General features: G+C 34.5%; 2 protein-coding genes across 2 annotated transcripts; one reads left to right on the top strand and one right to left on the bottom strand.

The window, feature by feature from the left end:
- Positions 1 to 9205: 9205 nt before the first annotated feature.
- Positions 9206 to 10027, top strand: LOC116023030 (chaperone protein dnaJ 11, chloroplastic). Its single transcript, XM_031263975.1, has one exon. It carries the CDS (start codon positions 9367 to 9369, stop codon positions 9799 to 9801), a length of 435 nt encoding a protein of 144 aa, XP_031119835.1. The 5' UTR covers positions 9206 to 9366; the 3' UTR covers positions 9802 to 10027.
- Positions 10028 to 11308: 1281 nt separating this feature from the next.
- LOC116023196 (enhancer of mRNA-decapping protein 4-like) lies at positions 11309 to 18853 on the bottom strand. The gene is made up of 12 exons (XM_031264182.1): positions 17718 to 18853; positions 16816 to 16865; positions 16581 to 16737; positions 16251 to 16469; positions 15877 to 16005; positions 14065 to 15669; positions 13538 to 13897; positions 13346 to 13465; positions 12738 to 12908; positions 12322 to 12471; positions 12082 to 12207; positions 11309 to 11927 (listed from the first exon to the last, which is right to left on the bottom strand). The coding sequence occupies exons 1-12, from the start codon at positions 18606 to 18608 to the stop codon at positions 11619 to 11621; spliced, it is 4287 nt and encodes a 1428-aa protein (XP_031120042.1). The 5' UTR covers positions 18609 to 18853; the 3' UTR covers positions 11309 to 11618.
- Positions 18854 to 19730: the final 877 nt, after the last annotated feature.

Genomic DNA, 19730 nt, shown 5'->3' with positions numbered 1-19730 from the left:
TTGCATTCTTCACTTTTATGTCAACCAAACGACGTATTTTTGGTCATTTTAATTAACATTTTGTTTTTTTTTTTTTTGAAAATCACGTTTCCCGTTTCGGTTGGTCTGTGTATTTGTGTTAATATTCTGTGTATTTTTTGAAGGCATTTTGTGTATTATTGACTACGATTTTGTGTATTCATGTTAGAAGTACTTAAACATAGGTCGTGACATGTTTTGTGTATTCGAATGTTAGGAGGATAATTTCTGTGTAGTTCTGTCAATATTCTGTGTATTACCTCAAGTCATTCTGTGTATTCTAGACAATAATTCTGTGTATTCCTTGAAGTCATTCCCTGAATTCATTTGCATCCACCGTCCACTAACATTCGAAACGACGTCGTTTTAGACCAAGGTCCACAGTGCACTGTGAACCCTGGTCCATGATATAACGATTGAAATAAAAGAGTATACTTACTAAATATACTATATATTATACATTCTATTTAATTATAAACAATTTTTCTTATATTTTATTTTATCCAAAATTGCTGGCATGGCATGGGCATTTTGACCAATATTTATAAAGTTTTTAGAAATGTTTTTTAAAATCATAGTAGTAGTAATAATAATAATAAAACTAAAGCTGAAAACAGATTACCAAGACACAATCAACGAGCTAAAGTACCCAACTACAAACAAGACTCATCTGGGCTTCGTTGTTCATACATGCCCAAGTCTGATGAAAAACTTTGATGCTATTTCATATTCTTATATTAATAGGTCAGCGAATCGAATTGCCACACTTTAATTAGGGCGGCTGGCTTTCAGACTGGCCTTAATACATGAGACTAAGTTCCCCCAGATTGTATATATTTACTCTTTACTATCTAATTTGAACTAATAAAAGTCATTCGTGGTCTGATTGTCAAAAATAATAATAATAATAATAATAATAATAATAATAATAATTTATTTTGTTTGCTTCTTAACGGATAATTTTGTGATTCTACACAGGACTCCATAATTGATAAGAATGTAAATATAGAATATTGCCCTAATTGGCTTACAATATCACACTCCCTTTTAAGTAATGGTGGGAAATAGGAAATTATGCAATCAATACTTACTTTTGTGATTACCCTAACATATTACATATGAATTGAAGCACATCATTACAAACTCATGTCCTCTTTAACTTAAAGACTTAACATTTATTTATATTTTAAACAATTTTATTTTTAAAATCCATAAAATATGAATACAAAATGTTATTTGTAAGTGAAGATTAGAGATACACATGATGAAATATAATCATATCATTTGTCGATTAAATTTGTCATGCACCTATCTATATATTACATTACATGATTGTAATTGTTATTCACAAGTGCCAGCAATATATATATATATATATATATATATATATATATGATCACTCATGCCAACCAATTAAGCTGGTTATAGAATGCTGCTATTTTAATTACTTTTACCTATTATCATATCGTGCTAGGGGCTTCTTAATGAGATTTATGATTATCAATTAATAAAATGCTACATACAACAATAACACAAAACTCTTGTACTTATAAATTCAATCAATCAATCGATTATTAAAAAAAAAAAAGGATTGATTCAATGTGGTTTATCTTAATAACTAAGGCTAACCCACATACCAAATAATACTCAAGAGAATTCATTCTAGCTAGCTTTTATCCTCAACGAATCCTCACGTATTCTTCCACATACAAACTTTTCCAAAAGTAAGCTAAGGTATATTTATGCATCCACTTTTTGCAAAGGGATTAGGCAACCTGAGTCCACACACCCAATCTTTATACAACAACCCCACTATATCCCATATATGCTCTTCTTCGAGTCAAATAGCAAAATTTCAAACAACGTGAACGTATCGAGTTTGAATAATTGATTAAACATAAAAAAAAAAAAATTGGTTTAATTTGAACTCATATATAGTCGTATTTATGCAACAATATCTTGGGAGGGCTGTCCTGAATGAAACTCAATTAATATTGACTCAATTAATCACATCCCGCGGGGTAAAAAGTTAAGGAAGCAGGAGTACAATAAAAGTTACTAACACACATACGTATCATTTGAGCACTGCCAACTACTATATAGTTAGTGTGATAGCACCTCTATGACCATTCCAAACAATGCGTGGTCACATGATTGAATTCCGGTGGTGAGGCATTGATTCTTTAAACTAAAAAAGATTGAGAACCTATAGAACATATACTACTATACCTTGTAAAGAATTATGCGTGCTTAAAAAAATATCATTTGAACACTGAAGTTATGAAACATATATGTAAAAGACTATCCAAATACAACGAATAAGAAACTAATTTATGCATCTCATCCTCATTCATTTTCATGTGTGTCTCATATCTTATAAACTGTGTTGTGTTTTTTTCAAGTAATATAATTAATATTACATGTATTTTCTCATTTTACTTATTTTTTACTTTTTATTAACCTTATAGTGTGATTAATAAAACAACAACAATAATAATAATAAACGAGTGTCAAATTTTATTTTATTTTATTTTTTAATTAAATTTGATGTATATGTATGTGTCTCTTTAGGTAGGACATAATAGCAGTAAAGAGATGCGTGAAAGGGATTGGCAATGGAAGATGATGGATGGACTATAACCAACCCCCCACCCCTCCCTCCCACCTCTAACTAATCATTTTGTTGACTGTGTACCATCATATATAAATCATTCCAACTGCTCTTTATTACCTCATTTAATTAATCCATATCTAATATATTTGATCTTTTTAAGGTATACCATGGACCACATATATAATTGTAGTAAACATAAAACGTGAATTTGGCTGCATGTCATTTTTTTTTCCTTCGATAACAATCATTATAATTATTACATAGCAACTAAAATTGTAAAATTCCAACTGCCATTAACAAATCAAAATCCAATTTTAAAAATTACTGGAACCAGACATCTTTTATATGGACCTACGCATTTGCTCATAAAGTTATAATGTATTGTTTTACATGCATGTCAACCAATAGTTATATCATGAACCAAGCTGCATGTTGTTTAATGCACCTAATACATCTATATATATATATATATATATATATATATATATATATATATATATATATATATATTCTTGTTATATCCTCTTTTTTTAAAAAAAATTAAATTAAATTTTCTCTTAGCTTTCTCTATCTGTACAAATAAAAATAATGTACAAAAAATATATCATTAAAGAGCTCTATTTGATATTTTTTTAAATGCACCCATATTGGTATATTTTTAAATAATTTTTTAAAAAATTATTTCTACATAAAGTCATTACTTTAATATAATATTTATGTACATTAAGCTTTATTTTTATGAGCACATAGAAAGAACATTATGAATATATTATAGAGTGCATGAAAATACATATGATATATATTTAGTTTAATGTTTATGGGCATTAAAGTTTAGGTTTATTGACATATATATAGAACGAATATTATGAACATAAGACATGATTAATGTATGTTATTAAACATGATGCGCCTATACTTTGTAGTATAATGTTTATGGATAATAAACTTTATTTTTATAAACATATAAAATGAACATTATGAACATACTATTATAGATTGAGTAAATAAAAATACTTATGATGTATATTTAATTTAGTGATTTTGGACATTGAGGTTTATTTTTATTGACAAATAGAACAAGTATTATGAACATAGTATAAGATTGATGTTATTAAATATAATGCAGTAATTGACACTTAATATAAAACAACATCGTTTTAAACAACTATCTATCATGCAAGATAAACTTTGATCCATGATATAATTTACCATTCATTTACAAACATAATTTTGACTCAAAATGCAATAATTATATCATGGAGAGATGCATGCTATTATGTTATCAACACATACATTTCTATTTTTTCTCTTTATTTTTTAACTTATGGGATTCGAACACCAGGTGCTTTACCCTTACACAAAGTACAACAAGATTTAGATTTATGATCATATGGAACAAATTAAATATTACTAACATAGTACATGCTGAATGATTTTAAACATGATACGCATATAACATAATGTTTACGTACATTAAACTTTATTTTCAAGAATATATAGAAGCAAAATCATGAACCTATTATGAATAGAAATATATATGATGTACATGTAATTTAGTATTTATGTACATAAAGGTTTATGTTTATAAACATATAGAACAAATATTATGAACATAGTACATGATAATATTATTAAACATTATGCACTATTTGACACTTAATATAAAATGATAACATTTTGCACAAGGATCAACTATGCAAGGTGGACCATAATACACAATATAATTTGTGATCAAAATGGAAAGAAAAAAAAAAAAATAGCTCATATTCGCTACTTCGTCGATGTTATGGGCTAAAGAGCTCGACCTATAATCTGGTGAATTCAAATCCGTGCAAAACGGCCCAATCTCACTTTTATTTTATTTTATTTTAAGAGTTAATACCCAAGACTATAGTGGTTTTTCTCAATTTCGTCCTAAACAACTTTGGTGACTTAATGTAGTTTCAGATTTTTGTGTTTTTACTCACTATAGTACATATTAAAATGACAAAATGACCCTCAATGTAACACCAACTTGACGGATTAACAACGGAGGACTATAGTGAGCAAAAACACAAAAGTCTAAGACTACATTAAGTCACCAAAGTCGTTTAGAACGAAATTGAGAAAAATCATTATAGTCGATGATTATTTTGGGTATTAACTCTTTATTTTAATTATACAATTTCACTTGAGTTGTTATACCATGGACCCGAGTCCACATTGCAAGGTGTACCGAGTCCATATTTAAAATTTTAGAACTTTATATTCACAATTTTAAAACTCTATATTCACAATTTTTGAACTCTATATTTAACGTATAACACAATTTTTTAATCTATATAACAAATTGGGAATATAGAGTTAAAAAATTGTGAACATAGAGTATATAGAGTTTTAAAATTGTGAACATAGAATTCTAAAATTGTGAATATGGACCTGGGTCTATAGCATAATTTGCCTAGTAGATTACATATTCATCTTTTTGTACTATAAGTTCATTTTTTTAATTAATGGGTTTATTACGTTTTATACATGTCATTTTAACCTACTATCTAAAATTTATAGTGAGAAATAAAATGAGATGGGAAAGTGATATGTGAGTGGTAGCTAGAGGATATTATTTTTATGAAATGATGTAGATAGAAAAAAAAGTTAAAAGGTAAGAGTTTATTTTAAAAAATTATAAAAAGTAACGTTTCAAAATAAAATCTTATTTAAAACTCTATTTTAATAACCAAACATAGTTAATAGTTTCTTTGTTCGTTAAACTTTGCTATAAGTTTTAAAATAAAATATTTTTAGAACTCATACAATTAGAGTAGCACATATCTGCCAAAGAGCTTGTGGTCAAGTGGCACCCGGTGTACACTCTCATGTGGAAGGAAGTGGGTTCGAGCTTCAATGGAGGCATCTGTTGACTCTTTGTGTTTCAGTAGGTTGAGAAAGTAGCTATGAACAGATATTACACTGTAACCGAGACAGTAGAACTCAAAAAAAAAAAAGAGTAGCACATATCCAAATACAGTTATTTTATACTGTTTATTTAAAAAAAATTATGAAGAATCATTTATACATAGTAAACATGTGTTATGTTGTCTTGTTTTATTTGTGATGCAAAAAAGACCGAAAGAAGTTGCATGCCTTAGTCTCACACTCTCACCATGCCCGTGGATTCACCTTTCTTCTTCTTGGGTGACAAGAGCTGCCTGCAATTGCTATAACAGATAATATACACTCAGCAAATCTTGTCATAACTCATAAGGAGATAAAAATAACTTAAATTATGGCTATGTTTGACAAATTTAGTTGAAAAGGTAGCTGAAAGCTGAAAAGTAGTTAAAAACTGAAAAGTTAAAAGTAGTTAAAAACTGAAAAGTTATAAACTCGAAGCTGAAATCTGAAGAGCTGTTAAGCTAGCTGTTATGCTTAAAAGTGTTTGGTAAAATTAACTTTTTGATAAATTGATAAATGTAAAAAGACTAAAAAAGACATCTTCATACAATTTAAATAGATTTGTTTATATATTAAAATATAAAATAGTGAAATCAATATATTTTAATAAAATATAAAGTAAGAACATATATTTGAAAACATATAAAGTAAAACAAAATTTTTATAATTCATAAGATTAGTTCATACAAAAATAATTGTTCAAACACAAATGTCAAATTGAAATTACAACCAAACATATTGAAGAGAAAAAGTCAAAAAGGTTTTAATTGGGAAGGGTAAATGATGTCATTTCTTTAAAATAATAAGGTTAAAGATGGAAAAAATAGTTAGGAAGCTACTAGCTTATTTTGAAACGCTACCTAAGGTAGCGTTCAAAAATAATCTCTTATTTTAAGTTACTAGCTTATTTTAGGAACATTACCAAACAGAGCTTATAGCTTATTAATAGCTTAAAATAAGCAATAAGCTCCTAAATAAGCTCTGCCAAACAGAGTCTATCTATAACTGGTCGATTTAAATAAAAAAAAAAGTCAATAAACCGCTTTTATTGAAAGTCAAATTTATAATATTATAATTCATAAATCAACAATTTAATCAACTCGTTTACATGTAAACGCGAAAAACTTGAATTGTATATATTCAAAATTCAAAGTATCGGTTACAATGAAGTAGTATGTATCAAACGAAAAAGGGGTACAATCTCTATATAGAAGTCCTTGATTCTCTACTAGAAGTATGCTGAGCGGAAGTATGGCGAATTCGAAGTATGTCGAATTGGAGGTATGCTGAGTTCAGAGTATACTGAACTAGAAGTATGCTGAACTGGAAGTGTGTCGAGTTCGGAGTATGCCGAGTTCGGAATATGTTGAACTGGAAGTGTGCCGAGTTCGGAGTATGTCGAGTTGGGAATATACTGAACTAGAAGTATGCCGAGTTCGGAGTATGTAGAACTGGAAGTATGCCAAGTTCAGAGTATGCTGAACTGGAAGTGTGCCGAGTTCGGAGTATACAGAGTTCAGAGTATGCTGAATTGGAAGTATGCCGAGTTCGGAGTATGACAAGCTGGATATATGCCATGTTCGGTACTCAAATGGCGTGTTCCTCACTGCGTGCATATTCCTCGACGCAGATATACTGCGAGTGTGTTTCTCGGCGTAGATATACTACGGGCGTATCCCTCGCCGTAGATATACTGCATGCGCGTTCTAGACGATATCTCGGCGAGATGCAGATCTTTAGAACTTCAATGTCTTCGAGGGGTCATTCAAGATGTCAAATGAGGGCTTTATTTATAGTGGAAAATATAACCGCTATCCCTCAACAAACTCCCTAAACATTTATCTAACTTAATTAATTAATTAATTAAGGAAATGAACCTTGCCAAAATCAAGTCAAGGTTCAAGATTACATAATCTAATTCAAATTCAAATTAAATTATAATTATCAAATTCAAATAAATTATATTTAAATTATAATTATAATTAAATTCAAATATGAATTGGGATTGGACCAATAAATTAATTAATTCAATAACTCAAAATCAAGTTTAATTGGACTAATTAAATCAATTTAATTATCATAGTCCAATAATTAAATCAATAATCAATCCCAAAATTAGGTCCAATAATGATTTAATCGACCCATTTGTCGGCTTCAAATTTTTTGTGTCTACAGTTTCCTAATCACCAATTTTAAAGTCAAGTATATGATGGACTGATGGTATCACTATTACTATTCAAATGGAAGTTTACAATTTCGAGTACCGCCTTAATTAAGAATATTGACATAATTATGTTCTTAGATATATGTTAAATAAATAAAAAAAAATCATCAATCTTTAAAAAAGTGACAATCCTCCAAGCCAATATATTTCTGTGGAGTGTAAGTCATGAGCTTCTGGAAGCGTTGGCACGTGGGCAGGTGCTATGCATGATTGGACCACTCATAAATCCGCTGATTGGATATACAAGCTGCTACCACTCTTTCACTTCCACTCCTCTCATTTTTTCACAATTAAACTTCACTCCTCTACTTATATGTTCAATACAATTTGGAACGGTAGAAAATCAACTAGCATGATCGGGATGAGAACTTGCAGCTCTAGCCAATGCATGAGCAAGCGAGCTTATTAACTGGTCGATTAATAAAATAAGTAGACATTGATTCAAAGTATCGTTTTAGAGACCAACAATACTGAAGAACGCAACCTACTTAAGAGAACTCCGGCAAATTGTTATTCAAAAACTTGCAAACCATTTGCCAGTCTGATAGCAACACAATATTATGCCATCCTTATTCAAGAACCCACGAAATAGCCTCCTTCACCGCCATAGCCTCTGCTAAATGAGGGTCATTTAAGTACCGAATTCGTCCACTTTTGACTACCAAAATTTTTTAATTATTATTAAGAACCACAATGCCAAAAGATCTGCATAAATGATTTCTCCATTGAAGGTCAGGCAACTAGATCTAGTCGCCTTCCATGGAGAAGGCAATCACTGGTTGCCTTCCGCCAGAGTATGGTGATTGGCAACGATTCTGCTATCGTGATAGCTAAATTTTATCCTGAACAGTAAATGACTTGCAATAGCATGTCATTTATCAGTTTTTGTGCTTTTTGTTTTACCCCAATTTAACATGTTAAAGGATCTAATTGCACTTTTTAAATGTTTAAGGGTCTAATTGACTTTTCAGATAATGTTTAGAAGTTTATTTGACCCTATATATATAGTGGTAAACAGTAATAATAATGACGATAAACAAATTTAACTATTCCAAATTTTTAACCACCATGGTAGTGAATGTGTGATTTGATAAAATTACTGTGTTATTATGTTATGAATGTAATTAAATTACATAGATAATAGATTCATAATTTTAAATAAAAAGTTACAGATGTGATCCCTCACCCATTAAATTAAAAAAAAAAAATCTTCACCCCATATATTACCCAAAAAAAAAAAATGTTGCGTGGTATAAGTGTAGGATTTTAAACATTAGGGGTCCATGTACTATTCCCAAAAATCTGTGGTGTCCAAGTGAAATTAGCCAGTAGATGTTCATTGTTAATGGGCCCATTGTCCATTTCTCTTTATCTCTCTCTCCGACTCTCCTGCCACGGCAGCATAAAATAATATTTAGTATTTCCAGCGGCTCAACGCCGTGGTAAAGCTCCGGCGCCCATAGAACCCTTTCACCTCTAAAACACCGTCCATGGCTTCTTTCTCTTTCCATCTCAATTCTCAATCATTCCTCTAATCGTTCCTATTCTCTTCTTCTTCTTCTCCTTCAATTTCCAAATGCTCCATACGCTAAACCTTTCTGCATCTGTTTCCCCCGGAGCCGTTAGATCAAACCGGAAATTGCAATTCGCGGCAGCGAAGCTACGGAGACCGGCGATTTCCTCGGCGATGGCCCAGGCGGCACCGGCGGTGGAGATGAGAGGGGCGGGGAGCCTCTACGAGGTTCTGAGAGTGAAGCAGAACGCGTCGCCGAGGGAGATCAAGACGGCGTATCGAACGTTAGCGAAGATTTATCACCCCGACGCCGCCGCTCGCTTCGAGGAGTCGTCGTCGGACGGCCATCTTTTCATGGAGATACAAAACGCGTACGCCACGCTCTCCGATCCGGAGTCGCGTGCGGTGTACGACCTGAAGTTGAGAGTGGGAAGCCGGAGGCGGAACGGGTTGAGCGGTTATAGCAGCCGGAGATGGGAGAGCGATCAGTGTTGGTAGTTTCCGGTTTTCGTGGGGGGTCCCACATTTTTTGCCGCGTTTGGGATTTTCATTTGTGCTCGCTCGTGTAAATTCTACAGCTCTACTTCTTCATTTTTTTAATATTCTTTTTCGAATATCAATTTCTTCCTTTTTGGCGAAATGAGTAAATATTGAGCCCAAAATTTTTTATTTTAAAAGAAAGTTGATGTATGTGGATTGCTAATTTATTTATTTGTTTCAAGTTTACTGTTTGTAAATTGTAATACATTGTGACAGTATAAATATAAACTATATAGTAGAATGTAAATAGAGACGATAAATAAGAAAAAAAAACCCATTTCACTATTCGATCTCCTCATTCCTCAAAAGCAAAGTCGCCGTTTTTAACTTTAAAACCAGCAAACCATCAATTTTGGTCCCAAGATCATACTATGCGACATCTCTTGGGTTTTTAAAGATTCATTTTCCCAATACGTTGATTGATTTTTTTTTTTAAATGTTTAGGAGAATGAAAATTAGAGAGATGGAATTGGAGCTCTGCAACTCAATTCTGGACTTGCATTATAGCTATTTCTTGTGAAGTTTTGTAATGTAAATTAGGTCTAGAACTAGGAGGGGAGATGATGAATTTCTTGATTGTACCATAATGATTATGGCTTATTACTGATTCAGGTTTTCATTAATAGAGGCTGAATACAAGAGTTGATTTAAGACTGGCCTGTGAGAGGAGAAGAAGATTAGGGGTAAATTTGTCATTTAGAAAGAGTGCAATCAACCATGTTCAAATACTGATTGCAACCCGCTAATTAATTAGTTGTTTAACCAAATCAAATAGCTAAAGCTAATCAAATCAACTAAAAATTGACTAACCTAACTATTTACCAAAGAGTTATAGCATGGCCTAGTAAATAGTTATAGCATGGCCTAGCTAGTCCTAGATGATATACTTTTAGTATTGGAATTATGAACTTCCTAAAATATAAATTGTGTTTTTAAGTTTTGAAATTTTGTAAATACAATACAGAGTTGTGAATTTTTAAAAGGTAAATGTTGAACCTCTAGTATGTAAATTGTGTATCTTTGGACATGGATCCACCTTGCAAAGTGAACCCAGATCCACAGAATAATTTGCCTTTTCGAACGAAACAAGGTCAATGTATTGCTACATATCTAAATTGCAATGTTCACACGCTCAATATGTAACACCACACACTAAATAGAGTGCATGTAAATGTTGCTCCGTGTGACTACATTTACACAATTTAAGAAATTGAAAAGAGCACACGGTAAAAATGCAGTTACTTTCAGGCGAAGGGTAAAAACAAGTCAAGAAGAGATGATTATGAGAAAAGAAAAGGATCAAAGGCATAAATTTTTGGAAAGAACACACACGTGGAAAAGTTGCCTAAGGTAATTTTCAACTGCTATAGTAATTTAACAGATACTGTGCTACTTCCATTTTCTACTGAAATGAAGAATGAATTATTGCTCCAAATTCATATCAATGTCTACAATGTAAATTATATCCCGAAAATGTATGTTATAAAAAAAATACTCAAGTAAAAAAACACTTCATTGAGTACAAATTGAAGCAGAATAGAATGTCCCAGTTCAAAAAGGAATATATATCCAAAATGAACTAAACCTCAAACTGGAATATCCACAGATTCCACACAAGCTGTTACACATTTCACCTCAAAATATCAAAAAGGAAGGGACAAAGGGGACAGATAAACTCCAAGTGTCAGAGACCAGAGTTACCTCTATATGAATATCCCTAGAATATGTACATGCTTCTGTATTCGCCAGATTTTGAACATTCTTGGGCTTAAAAATCATTTACAGGTCATCAGCATAGAGTTTATAACGTGCATAATCAGCCGAATGTTGGATAGTTCAGGTGCAGCAGTTGTGGGAAGACCACGGTGATGGTTCACTATTTGATATACTTGCTCAAAGATTGGGCGTACATGCATTGCAATCATTGGGTCAGTTGGATTTATGGCCGATAGCACATCTCTCATCCATGATAGTTTCTTGCTTGTTTCATTGCTAATGTCACATGCCAACTGCTGAAGAAGTGAGAGGAGTACTCCTTGACTCAAAGGGAGAGGATTCATCGACAAAAGTCCAGGCAGGTCAACCTGAGAGAACACAGTCACCATTAAACAAACAAACAAACAAAAAAAAAAAAAAAACTACACCGTATTTTCTTAGATGCCATCACAAACACATTCACTTTGAACACACTGTATGCTCTGGGATAAGATCTGTACATCTCAATCAAATTTAGAATACCTGAGAGCATAGCCATGATACAATAGACACATCGCTTCTTTGCAAGGCTGCAGTGAAGGCCTCCTCATACTTTCTCTCTGCTAACAGTCTAGATAACTCTTTGGTTGGATCAGGGGGTGCCTCAAACTGTTACCAAAGGAATGAGTTTGCTTAAGCATGGACAAAAGAACTCATATTCAAGGGTATACGGTATTTTGAACACAACAAAAAAATGCTTATCAAAAGAAAAAAAAAATTAACCTTCTCAATTTGGAGCATGGGCCCATTACTTAATTGGCTAACAATTGGATTTGTAGCTTTGGAACTTGCTAAAGCAAGCAACTTTCTTTGACCTTCAGCAAACTCACCACTAAGGGTTTGAGTCATTGATGATGCTGAATTTATTGCATCCTGAAATTAAGATTAATTAATCTAAATATCATAGAGAGAACCAGTAGGAGATTCATGCCCAAAGATTCATGTGATATGTTAATAATGTTTTTTAATCAGTAAATTGTATGGTTTTTATTAAAGGTATATATTGACAGGTCAAAGTTTTTACATTCATGCTCAACAGCAAATCTTAAGTCTCCAAAATAAACCAACAAAATAAAAACAAAATCAATCAAAATATGCAAGAAAGTATTTGCATCACCACTGGGACAAAAAAAAAATACCCGTAAAGCATGTGCCAAAGGCGAATGCATTGACTCAAATTGCTGTTGAGCAGCAGCAGTGTGTTCAGCCATTCCTTTTTGAAAAGTAGCATCAACTTGCTCAAACATTGCCTTGCATGACATGTCGAAGGCAGGGATTACTGAAGCTTCAAGAGTGGATTTCAATGTTTCCTGCATAACAGGTTTAATACAATTAAATCAAATGTACTTAAGGAAAAGAAAATAACTTTTTTTTTGGTCAAGGTCTCAAGGAGCATTGATAAGGTTCACAAAAATTGAAGTTAGTAACACTATAACCCAAAGAATTATCATGCCTTTTTCCCAACCACCAAAGTGCAATTAATTATTCTTTTTAATCTTTTGATATGTAAAGGTTCATTAAAAACATCAAGGATAATTAATTATCTTAGTGGATAAATATTTCCAAATCAAAGTGAGCATTTATAAAGCACCCAGAAAAAAACTATGAGAAAGAGTACAATGCCAACATTTTCATCCATTTTAAATGGTAATTTCTAATTTCTATATTTTATAACCTTTGAAAACCACCAATGCAAATGTGGCTTAAGGAACATTGAATCAAACTGGCATGATACATTTATGCTTACCTGAAGAGCTTGCTTGCCAGAAGTTTGAAATTGTGCTTGGATTTGCCTGGCGACAGTGGCTTCAAGTTTAGAATTGATTGTTTTCTCCAATTGACCCACTGTCTTATCACCAACACCCTTCTGCATCACAAAGAATCAATTAAAACCTGACATACACACATTCAACGATGGAAAAATTTTCACCATATTCACCTGGAAGGCTTCAGAAATAGCCGAGGATACTGCTTTCTCTATAATAGGTGTTACACTCCGCGCAACAGTTTGACCAATGGTACTTAATTCCTTCTTCACTATTTTTTCTACCAGCCCTGGCAGGTCCTTGTTTAAGCAGTTGGAGATCATATTAGTCATCTGTTGAGTACGGTCACGTAATAGCTTTTCCTGCTTTGCACTTTCTTCTTGAAGACGAACCCATAAAGCATCAGCATTGGACTTGGCAGCTTTCTCCATGCAGCGTCCCAAGGCTGCCTCAAGCCTTCTTCCTTCTTTGGTTACTGGAACAGCAACCATCATGCCCATCTGCTTCTGTGTTTCTTTTTGCATGGACATGAGCTACAAGCAAACATATGGTGAGTTAATCATAAAGAGGAAGTGCAGTAAGTGACATGAACCAATACATCTTCAATATGATAGCAAATACAGTAACAGTATTGTATTAAAAAAAAAAACAAAAACAAAAACAAAAAACAAAAACAAAAACAAAAAAAAAAAACAAGCACCTGATTCAGCATCTCTTGCATAGACAATATCTGTGAAAATGCAGCTTCCATGGAGGAGTTACTCGAGCTGACAACTGCTTCATTGGAGGAATCTGTTGAATTAAAAGCACTAGGTAATGCTGATGGTGGCACAGAACCCTGAGAATTCTTCCCTTTCGGTTTCTTGCCCTTTACACTCGGTTCAGTTTGTTGTTGAACAGGAACAGGGATTTTTGAATCTAATTCCTTTCCAGAGAGATTACTTGTAGAGTCATGCTCCTCCTCTTGATTACTTGATGGTTGGGCCAAATCCTCGCTTCCATTGGTCCCATCAAATTGCCTAGGATCCTCGGCAATATAGGTTTCAGGTGACAAGGCACGACATTCTCGTGCCATTTCCATCCCAAGATCAGATGCTTGAGAGCAAAATGCTTTCTCCTTGTTGTCTGACACAAAAGTGTGAAGTTCTCGAGAACCAATATCATTATTATGATTAAACCTTGATTCACCAACAACCTTAACTTCCACCTCTACATTTCTTGCCTCATTATTGACTAAAACATCCTGTATGTCTTCACTCTTCTGCTCAATAATATGGTTCATTTCAGAAGAGTCCATCAATATCTCAGAAGGAGTAACCAGATGAGTGGGCTGCTTGAACTTGATAGGGTGACTGAGACCTGATGAAGCATCCTCATGGGAAACCTTGCTTTCATCATTCCTAGCCTCATCATCCAAGGGGCCTACATCAGACAAGTTGGTGTGAATGGAGTCCATTTGCCTGTCTACTGAATACTCAACAACTTTTGGATCTCCACCATGATCATTAATAGAGCTGGGTTCAAAGCTGTTTGATGGGTTTCTGAATCCAGAAAGTTTACGAGATAATCTAGGACTCAAAGGAAGCGGAGGTGATGAAGTGGGTGCAATATCAGTATCAGTGTTTGAACAAGAAATGGCATCTGGTTTACTTTCCATGCTATAAGTAGCAAATTCTTGTGTAGTTACATCAGTAGAGGCAGAGCTCATAGGATGTCTCCCAGATGGTGCACTCTCAGAACCAGAATCATGAATAGGTAATTTTGGAGTAGGGCTAGATATAGGTAATTCTGTTGATTTACTTCCAGAAGATTCCATCTGAGAAAATCCTTCAATAGTAGCATCACGTGAAGCACTAGATTCTGACCTCTCAAACATGGCATTCTCCAATGGAGGAGGTAAACACTGTGATAAGTCCAGAGCATACTGCTGAATAGCCTGTGTCTGAACACAATACACCTGAACTATCTGTTCACCATTTGGCAGTAGGTCACTCGTCCCAGTGAAACTAAGTATTGGCATAGTAACAGTAAATTCGGCTATGTAATCCATCCTTGTTGCAGCTGGGTTAGGACCATATTCTAGGTGCACTGCATATATGGCATTCTTTTTGGCATTTGCCAATAAGAGCAAACCAGCTTGAGACAAGGCCACAACTTGATTAAAAAATGACTCTCCAATTCGAGTTTCAGCTGAACTCTTCAGCTCTAATGTCTGTGTACAGTTCCATGATTCAGCATCACTTGGAAGCAACCAGCCTTCTTCACTTGCTGATGACCATATCTTCACTTCTCGATTAAGTGGGCCCTGTGAACATCTTTAATTAGTTATTTGCAGAACAGAGCAGAAGAGCAAGTTTAAGTGATCATTTATCATTGAAAGAATCAAAATATCATCAATCAGTTTACTGTTTAAGGAAATATTTTACATTAGACCATTTGTTGTAAAAAAAAACGTTTAATACTTCAAAGTAGTTATGAATAGTAACTGTTTTAAGGAAAAATCCGCACATACCCCAGTAATTAGTATGATGTGGTCAGGGTGATTTGGAGCAGCCAAAAATGTAACAGAATTTACAGGCTGGCCATCATGTGGCCTCAGTACAGCAATTGGAGTTGATTTGCGATCCTCCCAAACCTTTATCTGTTTAAAAGACAAAATCCACATATGCATAAATCACAAGGGCTTATTACTTGGTTCCCATAGACTATAACACGCCACTGGCAACTATAATCTCTACACCCATTAAGAAACTAAATGAACACCAAGTGAAAAAAGAAAAAGAGATATTAAGTGAAGAAACTCAAGAAAGAGAACCAAGTGCTAGAAAAGTTTTTCAATGACTAACGTTGCAAAGTCACAGGCATGAAAAGTAGGAATTAACCAACCGTGCCATCTACTGAAGCAGATACAAGACGAGTCGTCATCCACTGAGACATCGATAAATCAGTCACTTCTCCCTCGTGAGTACCAACAAGCTGGACACCTTCAACCAAGCGGTCAACTGGACACCTCAGGGGTTCTTCCGCTGAAAATACTTCACCCTTTCCAACTTTTGTGGTATCAATTTTCAAAACTTTTTTTCCGATCCCAACAACAAGAATTTCCTGTGTTAAGGAGCATGATAACGCTTAAGACAGCTTAGAAAATGAGAAAGCCACAAATCAAACGATAGAATAATGCTAAAAAGTTATAAAGATCATATTCTCAGAACATACTTGTTTGTGGCAATGCCAACAGACTCGTGGGTGAAAAGATTCTCCTTCTCCCACAATTTGAATAGCAATGACTATCCGGCCTGTTATTTGTGGCTTGTCGTCCTCATCTTGTCCTTCAGTGATTTTCCATATATAAACCCGTCCATCAACACTTGCACTGTCAAATAAGCACATAAGCAAAATAAATAAAATACATAAAGAATGCAATACTGTGAGCAACATCAAACAGGAGTACCTAGCCAAAAGGTGAACATCCTCTGCAAAGAAAGCCATGTCTGTAACCCTCTGAAAGAAGATATAAGTTGAGGTAAATAAAAGAACCTGATTTTATTTAGCCAAATTAAAAGACAAGAAATGTTTTATTCTGTTTCATGCAAGACTACCATTCAATGATAAACAGCTAACCTATTCAGCTACTTTCTTTTTCATTATGAGCTAAACTTAGGGATATTCTATGGTTGAAGTAGAAGCAAGAAGTTAGAAGTATGCATGCATTCTAGGGATGCAAGTTCATTCATCCACAAATGACTTCTAGAGCAGATTTTTCAAATTAGAAAGTGGTTTACATTTTCAAGCTGAAATCATAACAAAACTGATTTATCAAGTTCGTTTTCTCAGTCATCTAAGTTAGAATAGTCAACCTCATCCATACCCATATCCACCTAAAGCTTTATACTGGACAACAAGGCTATGACAAGTCAGTTCTGCATAGAAAAAGTAATTACATTTGACACAAAAGAGAACACTAAAAGGTTTGCAACCACAAGGTCTGGCTTGTGCTATGATGAATGCTCACAACTAATCAATACCCATGTTCAATGGACCAGCCAGAAAGAAAAAGATCACAAGATTGAATAACATTCATAATTTTCTTTTCATAATAACAAATGCAAAATGAAAAAAACATAACTACTTGATAATATCAATAATTCAAAAACATTTCAGAAGCATTATATACAACGTCAACTAATCAGGTTTAAATAGGTTCTCTACTATCCCTAGCAACAAAAGCACACTTGCAAAATAAAATCTCTACCAAGAAATGATCAAAAAATAAATATATCCATAGTTGACCCTAACATTCAGCATAACTAAAAGAATATATATGAAATAGAACAAAATCTAAGGATCCACAACCTGAGCAAGACCTTTAAGCAATGATCTCAAAGCAGTATTGATGTTAAGAACCCTTATGGCGCCCAACTTAAGTCCATAACATATGTATGTCTTGTTAACTGCAATTTGCCGTCCTAAAACAAGCCCAGGATCCGAACCATACTTTGTAATGGGAGTAACCTCCAGTTGAGGCTGCACCTCACCGGGCAATCTAACATCTATGTCATATACAATGTGATCCCCAATCAAATGCCGGCCTTTAGGCAACTTACTGCTCGGCATTCGCATAGGTCCTGAACCGGCATGTATGATGCCAATACTTGGTACTGAGGGCATCAAAGGAACACTGGTGGGCACTGAGAACTCAGAAAGATCAGAGCCAGAAGTGGTAGGCTGAATGGCGGGCACTGGCATAGAGGGTTGTTGGATTTCGTGAGCGGAAGGCGGCGCACTCAAGAGAGCCATGAGCCGAGCACCCGGATTGGGGCTACTATTCGGGTTCTGATACTGGTGAGGACTGGCCGGCGGGGGTTGGAGAGGCGGAGTAGGGAAAGACATGGATCTCTGCTGGTGCACGTTAGCGAACTGGCCGTCCCCTTGAGGAGGCGGGCCGCTGTACTGAGGGATGTGGAGGTGGAACTGCGGGTGGTGGTGGAATGGCGAGGTCTGAGGCGCGAACGAGTAAGGCGGCACGCTGCCGCCGCCGCCTCCGCCTCCCGTCGGCGGGGGATAAGACGCCGACGGTGGAGGAAACGGCGAAGAAATCATCAAATTAGGGTTATTGGGGTTTTGGGGATTGGGATTCCCCGAAGCTGATACAGGCGGCGTAGGCGATGGCGCTGAGGGTTTGAAGTACTTATGCATATCGAATGGGCCTCCACCTGGCTGATTGGGATTTCCAGCTGAAGCCATTGATTCTGAGAGAGATCGGATCGAATAAACTGTATGTATCTATCTATCTTCTATCTTGTATTGTATATATGTCCGTATAGATACGATACAGATTCGTGAACGTATATACGGAGAGAGAAATGGAGAGATCGGATGGGGCGAAGAGGCACCCAAGAGTAGAAGTGTTAGACTGAGTTTTGGGGTGACTTTTTAGAGAGAGCTAATGCCTTATGCCTATTGCCTAATAGTATGATGATGATGACGAAGATGACCAACTAGGAGGAGATGAATGATGGAGAATATTATTATTTATGTGAATTTATGAATGGAAGTGCTTCAATTTTTGGATATGCTTACTTTTCTCCCTTTTATTTCCAAAATTTGTAACTTAATCCTCTTCAAAGGGGGAAATTTTGTCATTCATCCTCAATCAATTTTTTACTTGTTAGGTCCAATCATCAATGCAAGTGAGTTATAGAGTGAGGGTGGTAATGGAACTTGAGTTTGGGTTAAGGTAATCCATGGATAAGTTTTTAATGTAAGGTTGAATTAGTAATAAAGGTTAAGAAATCTTAGGTATGTTTAAAATGTGCGAGTATATATAGTTGTTATTAAATTGTAGAGTTTCAATTATAACAAACTCACAAATTTATGTGCTAGGGATTGTTGTGGCACTAACTCCTCTTATCATCTAAGTGAGTTTCTCAAGTTAATTTATGAGTTAGGGATTGTTGTGGCACCAACTCCTTTCATCATCTGGGCGACTTTCTCAGGTTAATCTTGCACAAATTTGTGTATTTCATCATTACACATCCATTCACAATGTTTATGTATTTGTTTATCTTGCAAGTTTGCCCAAGGTCAACCTCGTGACTCAATTCAAAGACAAGCTAAAGAATTGCTGCTAGACTTGACCTATAACGAGTTTTGGTTCTACCGTCAAGCAAAAAAGAGATATTCCCTACCATTATTCCTCCATAGCTTCGCTAAAAATCCTTTCATACAGTAAGTTGGTAAGTCTAAACGTCCTCTCTATGGCACCAGATAGTTTCCTCATACTTGATTTGGTAAGTTCAATATAGTGATTTAGATATTTAGTCTGATTCGAGAGTCGAAACAAGTGGATTACTTTGTCTTTAATAG

Source organism: Ipomoea triloba, chromosome 6 (assembly GCF_003576645.1).
Source record: "Ipomoea triloba cultivar NCNSP0323 chromosome 6, ASM357664v1".
Lineage (NCBI taxonomy): Eukaryota > Viridiplantae > Streptophyta > Magnoliopsida > Solanales > Convolvulaceae > Ipomoea > Ipomoea triloba.
The sequence above is the reverse complement of the archived record's forward strand: the minus strand, read 5'-3'. Positions and strand labels throughout refer to the sequence as shown.